This window comes from Periplaneta americana, chromosome 6, assembly GCF_040183065.1.
Source record: "Periplaneta americana isolate PAMFEO1 chromosome 6, P.americana_PAMFEO1_priV1, whole genome shotgun sequence".
NCBI classification, from domain to species: Eukaryota; Metazoa; Arthropoda; class Insecta; order Blattodea; family Blattidae; genus Periplaneta; species Periplaneta americana.
Window position 1 is genome coordinate 92236355 of NC_091122.1, and position 12017 is coordinate 92248371.

The 12017-nt window shown below is 36.3% G+C and overlaps 1 protein-coding gene across 2 annotated transcripts in view; it reads left to right on the forward strand.

Annotated features, from left to right (window-relative positions):
• Positions 1-12017, forward strand: part of LOC138701499 (CUE domain-containing protein 2) — a 58752-nt gene that overhangs the window by 22788 nt on the left and 23947 nt on the right. For both annotated transcript variants that reach the window (XM_069828449.1, XM_069828450.1), the window contains exon 4: positions 916-1106. In XM_069828449.1, the coding sequence (XP_069684550.1) occupies positions 916-1106 (191 nt within the window). The remainder of the gene's footprint in view (positions 1-915; positions 1107-12017) is intronic.

Sequence of the window (12017 nt, forward strand, 5' to 3'; positions counted from 1 at the left end):
ATTTTAAAGAGAAAGTAAACTGCATATTCACTTGGTGTCTCATTATGCTATTAGTGTTCAGATGTTTTTGGTTTCGATCTTCGAGGCTAGTTTTTCTAGCTCATTCTTAATTTATGCAGATAAATTCTGGAATATTACTTTGAGAGAGTTCGTGATCTCAAGACCCCTTCTTTTATTTTTCTGTGTTTGCTAGACCATTGGTTCTCAATTGGAATGCTTGTATTAAATTGTTGTAAATCGACCTGTGTAAGAATGTGTCCAGAGTCTCTTCATAGCTTTCTCATAGTTGCTACACTCAGAGCACTGAAGAAGATAAAAAAAATTGAGGAGACTTTGGAGTGAAGCAGTAGCTTTGACACAGACTGAATTCCTTACTGAGGTCTCACAGCTTGACTTCAGTAAATCTCCTCTGTTTCTGAATGTAAGAGGTTTAATATAGTGAAGAATACCGACATGTCATGACTGTCATCTGATAAGATGTCTGCAACATAGATACATCACTTGTGCTCCCAAGGTGATATAGGCGGAAAGAGGAAGCTTCCTAATGTATGCTACTCAATGTCCTGAATTGAAGTAGTCAGATATAAAGCTCTCTTCACATTGCTTTGTTCTATTCATCATAGGTTCGGACATTTTTCTAAGCACCTTGTTACCAAATGCCCTCAGTTCGAGGCACACCATTACACATCCATAGAAATCAGTGGTTAAGATCTTTGTTTTATAAATTCCAACCTTCACTATCTTTGATGGAAGATGAGACTACAATAAAAACTGTTATGTTGGATAGTGACATGCATGCCCCACATTTATTCTACTTTCACTCTCTTCTCTGATGCTTATGTTACTATTGTTGCTTCATAATTTAAAATTGTATTTCTACTTGCAGTATTAGCCAATAGTAAATCTTTTGTGCAGATGGAGGTGGCGAATTCTTCAACAAGGATCTGTCTGAACTGGCCCTGCTGCCCTTGGCCAATCTGACACCTCGCTCACACAACAATTCAGAGTGCAGCAGTGGCGATGGTCCCAATAAACGTATTCACCAACTATCAGAGAACAGTGATGGCAGCTCTGACAGCAGTGGGGAGTACTTTTCAAATCAGGAGGTGTGTTGCTATCACTCATATTACCACACAACCTGCTATTGATATTCTACCACCATCACCACCACTATAGTACTATCTACTATGCTACTACCAACCATTAATACTGGTACTAACATTCTACTACAATATGGTACAGTTCTACAGAGTCCGCCAAAAAATGTATACACTTTTTCAGAAATGAAAACTATTTATTATGTGTTTGTTTTACATGATCACACATGTAGTACTATTTTCAGTTAAGCACATGGTTACTTTAGATGTTCAAAATGTTCGCTGTTGGCAGCCAGACACAAAACGCAATGACGAGCGGTTGCCACAGCTACGTCAGTCAATGTTTCAATGGAGAGCGCTGCACATGCTGCTGTAATCTCCTGGTGAAGGTCCTCCAGCGTGGATGACTTACGTCGGTAGACTTGATCTTTCACAGTTCCTCACAAGTAAAAATCCATAGGGGTTAGATCTGGCGACTGTGGGGGAACTCAAGGACCCCTCTTCATCCACTCCAATGTCCCTGCAGATTGTCATCCAGAAAAGCTCGTACAGCTAGCTGGTAGTCTGGTGGCGCCCCATCCTGTTGGTAGAAGACCTCATCATCAGCTCCATAAAGCACACGTACACCTGATAAAATTGATGTGCGTAACATTTCGAGGTACACTTCTCCAGTGACAATACCATCAGCTAAGCTCCTAGATGATAGTCCACACAACATATGAACCCCTGGTAGACAGACCATCTTCTCCACTTGAACATGCGGATTTTCCGGTGCCCAGTAGACGCAGTTATGAGGATTCACTGTTCCATTAAGTTGAAACTGGGCCTCATCAACCCACACTACCTTCATCACAAATTGTTCATCTTCAGTTACCATTCGCAAAACTGCATTCGACGATCAGATCGTATCATTAATCGTGTGCAGTAATCATGGGATGTAAACTTTCCACTCAGCAGCTTTCAAAATTCGTTGCACACTTGTACTGCTAATCCCCACTTCACTTGCACATTGCGTAGCAGACTTCTGTGGAGAAGTAACAAACCTTTCCAACACGAGAGCCGATGAAACAGGACTTGTAGATGTATGCGATCTTCCTTTGTGAATATCACAAATTGTTCCATGCGCCTCAAACTTGTTAATAATGCGTTTAATTGTTAAACAGGTTTGGAGTTCTGTTTCATACTACCGCCTCCACTGATGCTGTATTATCAAACCTTATAAACCACTTTAGAATGCATTTTCGCTGCTCCAGCCATTTTGTTTTCTTACTATCGTGATGAAAGTACCGATATCTGGTTGAGCAAAAGACCATACTACAGCATACTCGTAGTTCAAATCAATTGACAATATCAGTATCCCGATACAGTCTGACAAAGAGTGTATATATTTTTTTGGCGGACTCTGTATTATGCTACTATTAACTGCTAATCAAGGTGCATTTGAAAAGTTCGTGGCCTGACATATATGTGGCATTGAAAAATGTGTTAACAATGCCGCCATTGTTAGCGGCCATTTTACATTAATTCGAGTACGAAAAATCATAATTTTCTGTTGACTACGTTTTATGTAGTTTAATTTTTAAGTTAGTATGCCAAACAGATTGACAAAAATGGAAAATATCGAGTTTCGTACTGTCTTTAAATATTTCGTAAAAGAGGGAATGATTTCAACAGAAATTAAAGCAGACATAGATGCTACACTTGGGGAATCCATTCCAGCATTTTCGAGTGTGAAAAAATGGGGGCACTCTTTAAAAATGATCAAGAGAATGTGGAAGACGACCCCTGCAGTGGACTTCCAGTAACAGCAACAATTGAAGAAATTGCAGAAAGAATCCATGATACAGTGTTGAATGATCGTCATCTGAGTACGGCTAGTCAATGTCTTGGGCATGTCCAAGGTCTCTGTAGAGTGGGTTCCACATTTGTTAACACCAGAACAAAAGCACGTCTGAAATTTCGGGATTGTCTGACTCGTTTCGAGATAAATACCCCAATTTTTCTAGGTAGTGTGACAACTGATGGAACCTGGATCCACTACTACATACCAGAGACAAAACAACAGTCGAAATAATGGAAGCATAGTGATTCTCCATTCCATCTCCAAAGAAAGCAAAAGCTGTTCAATCAACTGGGAAAGTCATGGCATCTGTGTTCTGGGATTCTAAGGGAATAATTATGATTGACTATCTAGCAAAAGGACTTCTTTATTTTCCCAAAGCTTAAAAGTCACTTGGATGGAAAGAAATTTTCGTCAAATGAAGAGGTTTTTGCAGCAACAGAAGGATTTTTTGCAGACCTTGAAAAATCGGTATATAAGGAGAGTACAACAGCATTGCGGCATCAGTGGACCAAGTGTATGAATCTTAAGGGGGATAATGTTGAGAAATAAAGATTGGTTTAGAATAATCATAGTTAATTTCTGTGTCAGGCTATGAACTTTTCAAACAACTCTCGTACCACTGCTACTTTACTACTACAGTGCTATGTTACTATTACTGCTTTTACCAGTAACTATTAGTACTGTTCTTTACTACTACAGCATTACTGTGCTGTTACTATGAATTACTAGCAGTGAGGGATGTGGGAAAAAAACCAGTGGCGGTATGCTACCCCAAGATTTTCCTCTGGCATACCTCAATTTAAAAAAAGGCATACCCCCTCCCTTACAACATAGACATAAATGATGTATACAATAAATTGTTTCGTACAGTCAGTAACGCGAATCTTTGAAGCTTATGCAACACATTAAATTCCTTAATAAAATAATTTCAATTTACTTCAGTTATTTACTAGATTATTTTACAATGTCCTTTGAGATTTATCATTTAAAATAATGTTAAAGCTTCAAAGTGCCTTACTTAATCATTAATAAAAAGTGCAACAAGAAAATGACAGTCACTAAATTGGCAACAATGGCCACCACAAGTTACAGACCATATACTATACTTGAAATACTACCGTTGTAAGCATTCCAGGGGTTGACTTATCAAATAAATACACACTATCTAAATACACACTGAATACAGTTCCAGAAGGCTATGGTTTAGATTTACGAAGCAAACAGATAGTACTCTTTGCTGTGAAGAAATGTATAAACAAATTTTTACGATCACATTTTTTTCAGTGACGATATGTCATTTTTCACTAACAGTATGTTTTCCGGCCATAGGAACCAGTAGCAGTATTTCATACTGATGCATACTATCTCATTTCTCTCACTGATTACTAGTACCTGTACTTACTAGACCAGAGCTAGGCATGAGTGTGGCTCCATTTAGTCGGCCAGAGCTGCACTCGTTCCGCAAGGCACTTCAATTCCAAGTCAGAGCAGAACGCTCACGCAGTGGCGGACTCACATTACAGCTACCTTCCCTGCATTAATATAACAAGAGCCACGGTTGTTCTAGTCATTCATTCTGTCAGTACATAATAGTTTATAAGGATATTACATCAATCCATTGTACATAACAGAATTTATAACACTCTTATTAATTTAATTAAGTAAACATCAGCAGACCGAAGAAGCATTGGAGGGACCAGCTGAATCCAGGAGATGGAACAGGCCCAACGGCCTAATCCAAAGAGCATTTGATGATTTGATGAACTTCGTTCTATGCACACACACAAATCATTAGGCTTATTTACATAACCCATACGCACATACTGCAATCTCCTCACCACAGTTCTACAAGACAGGCGTATGGCTTCCATTTCCCCTGCTTGCTGTGGACAGAATTCATCTGCCAATATAATTAAACATCGCTTGATGAATTCACCTTCTTTGAATGTTTTCAATTCCTTTGCAATTTCCTGGCAAATTTTGTAGCTAATTCTCATAGCCGATTCACTAAGTACATTATTGTCATCCTGTTAATATATAATATAATATAAGATATGATATGATATGATATGATATGATATGATATATTACCATTATTAATACAACTTAAAGAAAATGTTTCTCAGGTACATTATATTAGAGTATCTATTCGATATTTATATTGCATTATAAGTTATTATAATACATTTAGTAATATATAATTTTAAATTATACAAATGTTATGATATATCTTAGTATAGGAAAACTGAATGAGGTAGAAACAAATAGTAAGAATAAAAACATTCGAGATTTATATAAGGGTATAAAGGAATTTAAGTACGGATATCAGCCAAGGGTAAACGTGATCAAGGATGAGAATGGTGACTTGCTTGCAGACTCTCCATCAATCCTAAACAGATGGAAAAACTATTTTGCGCAACTACTAAATGTACATAGGCCAAATAGAAATGATTGGGACGAAATTGAAATACAAACTGCTGAGCCATTTATACCCGAACCCACGCTTTCAGAAGTCGAAATTGCGATAGAAAATCTGAAAAAGTACAAGTCTCCAGGTATCGATCAAATTCCAGCAGAATTAATACAAGAGGGTGGAAGTGCATTATATAGCGAAATTTATAAACTTGTACTCGCTATATGTGAAAAGGAAATTGTACCAGAACAATGGAAGGAGTCCATAATTGTACCTATGTTTAAAAAGGGGGACAAAACCAACTGTGGTAACTTTCGAGGAATATCACTTTTGTTGACGTTGTACAAAATTTTGTCCAATATTCTTTTGAGAAGATTAACTCCGTACGTAGATGAAATTATTGGGGATCATCAGTGCGGTTTTCGGCGTAATAGATCGATTATTCATCAGATTTTTTGTATTCGACAGATAATGGAGAAAAAATGGGAATATAAGGGTACAGTGCAACAGTTATTCATAGATTTCAAAAAGGCATATGACTCGGTTAAGAGGGAAGTATTATATGATATTCTTATTGAATTTGGTATTCCCAAGAAACTAGTTCGATTAATTAAAATGTGTGTCAGTGAAACATACAGCAGAGTCCGTATAGGTCAGTTTCTATCTGATGCTTTTCCAATTCACTGCGGGCTAAAGCAGGGAGATGCACTATCACCTTTACTTTTTAACTTCACTCTAGAATATGCCATTGGGAAAGTTCAGGATAACAGGCAGGGTTTGGAATTGAACGGGTTACATCAGCTTCTTGTCTATGCGGATGACGTGAATATGTTAGGAGAAAATACACAAACGATTAGGGAAAACACGGAAATTTTACTTGAAGCAAGTAAAGCGATCGGTTTGGAAGTAAATCCCGAAAAGACAAAGTATATGATTATGTCTCGTGACCAGAATATTGTATGAAATGGAAATATAAAAATTGGAGATTTATCCTTCGAAGAGTTGGAAAAATTCAAATATCTTGGAGCAACAGTAACAAATATAAATGACACTCGGGAGGAAATTAAACGCAGAATAAATATGGGAAATGCGTGTTATTATTCAGTTGAGAAGCTCTTATCATCCAGAGTGCTGTCGAAAAATCTGAAAGTTAGAATTTATAAAACAGTTATATTACCGGTTCTTCTGTATGGTTGTGAAACTTGGACTCTCACTCTGAGAGAGGAACATAGGTTAAGGGTGTTTGAGAATAAGGTGCTTAGGAAAATATTTGGGGCTAAGCGGGATGAAGTTACAGGAGAATGGAGAAAGTTACACAACACAGAACTGCACGCATTGTATTCTTCACCTGACATAATTAGGAACATAAAATCCAGACGTTTGAGATGGGCAGGGCATGTAGCACGTATGGGTGAATCCAGAAATGCATATAGAGTGTTAGTTGGGAGACCGGAGGGAAAAAGACCTTTAGGGAGGCCGAGACGTAGATTGGAGGATAATATTAAAATGGATTTGAGGGAGGTGGGGTATGATGATAGAGACTGGATTAATCTTGCACAGGATAGGGACCGCTGGCAGGCTTATGTGAGGGCGGCAATGAACCTTCGGGTTCCTTAAAAGCCATTTGTAAGTAAGTAAGTATAGTATATTACAGTTCATGATATATAATATGATATATGATATATCATGAACTGTAATATACTATGATATAACATAATACTTGTATAATTTAAAATTATATATTACTAAATGTATAATAACTTATAATGCAATGTAAATATCAAATAGATACTCTGATATAATGCACCTGAGAAACATTTTCTTTAAGTTGTATTAATTTATGGCGTTAATTACCAACATATTTTTCATATTCAGTAGCATGTTGTAAAGAATAATGTCGTTGGATATTGAACTTCTTAATCAGTTGGAGTGTTTTATGCCAAATTAAACACTTTGCTAGTCCACTGCTCTCTACCAAAAAGAACTCCCCCTCCCATGTTACATTAAAAGCATTGGGAGTAGCGGGACTCTTTAGTGTATGAGCAGAAGCTCCGTCTTCAAAGTTCGCCATCATACTGCAGAGTCACCACTGCACCGACACTGAATAATGTACAGTATGCATACGTCACAGCGCTTGCAAGACCCGCTCTTTAAAGCACACAGCGCTCATTTCTCAGAATCACGTAATGTGCCCAGCCCTGTAATAGATGGAATTACTGTGGTACTATTAACCAGTGCTGTCACTACTATTTTCCTATTAAAGGACTGTTGTAATCCTATTAACTACTAATACTGTAGCACTGCTATTTTATCAACAGAAATCTCACTAGATGTTTTGATTTATCTAGAGAAAATCAAAACTCGAGTAGGATTTAATTGACTGTTACACGATTAGAAGAAAGTATATAAAGATTAGAAGTAACGAAGTACTCCACTACAATAAAATATTAATTGACTTTCGAAAATACAACTGTCTTCAAATGTATTATTGTACCATCTCAACATTACAGATATTACGCTAGATGCATGCTAGATGGCAGTAGTGTCTTTATACAGACACTGTAATGATTACTATTCAATAAATCTTAATATTAAATAATCTCTGATACGTGACTGTCCATAATATCATATAGCAGAAGTTCTTTTTATCCTCTGAGAGCAGAAGCTATAACATAACCTAACTAATATACACAAGTGTTAGAAAAGTTTTAATTAACGATGATGGCATAAAAAATAAACTTCAATAATTTTAAAAGGAATAATTATTGAATGTACAATTTTCAAATTTGAATGTGGTTGGTGGTTCAATTCATGTTATATTGGACGTGTGTGTAATAGAAGTGGAACTCGTTGATTTAGGCCTACATGGTGTATTCAACTTATTCAGAATTTCCGAATGAATAATTTTAAAAGGAATAATTATTGAATGTACAATTTTCAAATTTGAATGTGGTTGGTGGTTCAATTGATGTTATATTGGACGTGTGCATAATAGAAGTGGAACTCGTTGATTTAGGCCTACATGGTGTATTCAACTTATTCAGGATTTCCGAATGGTGCTCTTCATTTATTTGTAAATCGGATTTCAGAAGATGCATAGGTATGATCAGTGATTTTTATTAATTCTTGTTCTTGAATGCCAATGCGAGTCATATTTGAAACTGCTGTGCATCGACTGGAGTGGTTTGTAATTTTATATATATTTTTGACGTCCAGACCAGCGCAGTTTCAAATGTTGGCAAACAAAGAAACAAATGCTAGGGACGCGATAAAATTAAACAAATGCTAGGGACGTGATAAAATTGTGCGATAAGCAGCCATGATTGGTTGAAATACGTCCTTTCTTACCATTTTATTGGTCAAAAGTAGTATGACGTAGTAAGAGTGTAATAGTCATTATAATATACGACACTACTACTCCTCTGTGTTACTACTGACTACTAATACCACCTCTTGCGGGGTATACCACTACTGCTTACTGCTATAGTAATAATAATATGTATGGAGTAGTGGTCTGCATGTCAGACTGCAAAACTGCTGGCCCGGCCTCAAATTCTGGCTGGGACAAGTTATCTGGTTGAGGTTCCTTTCGGGATTTTCCTTCAACCCATTAAGAGCAAATGCTGGGTAACTTTCGGCACTGGACCCTGCACTCATTTCGCTGGCATTATCACCTTCATGTCATCTGGACACAGTGAGTAAAAACACAAATCTAGCTGGACAGAATTAATAACTTCTCTGCATTCTAACGGATTTTATGAAACTTTGTACAGATCTTACAGTCAACATATATTTTTGTGTACAAACTCTAATTGCGTTTGTTTAAGAGGAACTACCATTTTATAGGGAGATGATTTGGGACGAAATTAATAAATTTCTCCATTTTAATGAATTTTTATGAAATTGTGTGTAGGAGTTACAGGTAGCATATATTTTTGTGTACAAACTATGATTACATTTGTATACTACTTGTAATGCTTGTACAAAGTTCTATAAAATATATTATATAAGAGAGAGGTTATTGATTTTGTCCAAAGACACCACTATAAAGGAGTAGTTCCTCTTAAAGAAACATAATCAGTCTTTGTGGACAAAATATATATGTTACCTGTAACTTCCGTAGAAAGATGAATGAATGAATGAATGAATGAAGCCACTGTGTCCCATGAAGGGCTAAGGCCTCCTACAGGAGGGGAAGCTCGGTTGGTGTGGTTCACATGATGAGCTATTTCACGTGAACAATATTTACATTCACATTCACTATGTGAGATACACTAGAGTTTGTCAAATTTTAGTTCTATATGAGTTTGTTCACTATCTTTCTCCACTCATTTCTGTTGCGGGCGATGGTTGACCAGTTCTCTCCCAGCTGCTGCTTGAATGTATCTGCTCATCTTCTTCTTGGCCTGCCTTGTGTTCTCCTTCCTATGTATGGGTCCCACATGGTGGTTTCTCGCGCCCATCTGCCTTGTTGCTGCCTTGCTACATGACCACCCCACTTCCACTTCGTTATGAGGCTTTTTGTGTGATGTTCTCAGAAGCTGTAATTTTCTGCAGTGCCGTGTTGGAGACCTTGTCTTTCAGTGAAACGCCACCTATCTTCCTCTCCATTTTCCTTTGGCATATTTCGATGTTCGTCTTTTGCCTCTCTGTGAGGGCCCAGGTTCCGTAGAATGTTTCATAATAATCTGTTTAGGAGAGAATCCATTAAAACAGTGATCATCAACTTAGCCAAAAGCAAGCATGGGCGCTCAACACCGGTCCCATGCAAGGCAAGTGGGCAATATCTCATCCTCAGCATTATACAACCCTAGTAGCAACTCTTGGCAGAAGCTAGCTGTAATGTTGAATACGGAGAAGTAGTATGTCTCAACGGTCATCATCTCCTTTGGGAGGAATTTCATTCACTATTTGAACGTATAGAGTTGGATTTTAAGATTTTCATAGCATAGTGTTGGGAAAAGTCATTCTTTTTCCAGAACTTCTCCGAGTGCACCAGTTCCAAGAAAGTACTAGTTCGCAATAACAGCAAGTGTCTGACAACTTAATAATCACCAAAATATTATATTGTTTCGGAATTAGTTCTGTTACCAAAAATCTTAGACCATAATGCAGTTCGAACCACAGCAACTGTTATAATCATGTGTAAGTGCAGTAATTTATACATACTATAAAACATCGCAATGGTTTGATCATCCCTTCTGCTAAATAAAGGAAATTACTACAGTACTATGTGATATTAATTTCTATTAAAGCTTCATTATTTCATTTGTAATAAACATTGAGATTAATTGGGCTACATTTGCACTGTTACGTTACCATATATACAAATTTTGTATAATTCTTCCTTAATTCTTAAGACAATGATTTTGGAAAAATAATAATAGACACAATTTTACAATTTGAAATTTAATTTATTCTTGTTGCTATATTAATAACAAACAATGTTAAATAAATCTGATTAGCCAATCACACTACTAAATGTTTAATAATGAAACGCGCCCTGCAAATTCATTGGAGTTAAAAATTTCCTGCTCCCCCCATCAAACTTACATCTGAAGGAATTACTGTACATCCAAAGACAACACTTTAGCTGGAACTATTATGGTTGGTGGGTGAAAAGAGGATTAAAAAATTCCAAAAAATCGCTGCCATTGTCGAGTAAATGTCTGTTCATGTTTCACAAATAGTAGCAATATTTATTTTTACTCTGTTTCTTTCTTAAACAATTTATAGTTTCTCATTTCAATTATTTATCTCCTTTCAAACCTAAAATACTACCATTCATTATGTTCATGGTTTAGTTAATGCATATTTATATATGTAGTGGCAGTAGTGATTAATTTAGAAATACATACAAGGTTTTTATTAATTTGAATATTAAATATTTAATTGAAAATGTGCTAGTAATATGTAACAACTGTGCTGCTGCTATTTAATGTCTTATTCTGTTTGCATGAGTAATAAATAAATATTCTAATGTAATAATAAAGTTAATGTTCCTTCATTTAAATCATGTCCAATGTCTTGTTCATTAAAAAACAGAGACACTGTCACTGAGGAACCTCTGCTCCATTACCACACACTCAGTTGTTCGGGGGCAAACGAGTGAGCTAGGGAGATGCACAGTGCAAATCAGTTGATGACCACTGCATTAGAATGTAGAGAAGTTATTAGTTTTGTCCAGCTACTAGATTTGCGTTCTAATCCACTATGCGTTCGTTAAAGTTAGATAAAAATGTGTCCAATGTATTTTAACCTGATGTTCGATCTCATATGAATAATTTTTCAGGCATAAAACACTCATTCCGTGATTCTTCTCTGTTTTTAAGTCAAACATGGAACAGTTGCCACTGTGTTACCATGTGTCTTGCCACTGAAAACAATTAATTGCTTAAAAATGCGCAAGAACGCGCAAATTTTAAAACAAGCTTTCAACACACTAAATGATTTTGTATTAAATGGTTTACCATTCTTTACCATTCAATAATTCTTTTAAGAATTATTGTAACCGGACATGACCTGCTGTATTAAAAGTCACATTATGCAGTATTTTGAGAACTTTTAAGACAATTTATTTTCAATTGTAATATTTAAAGCCTACTGTAAGAAGTAAAATACTTTTCTGACTTAAAATTGAAGTTTAATTAGTAAGAACATACCT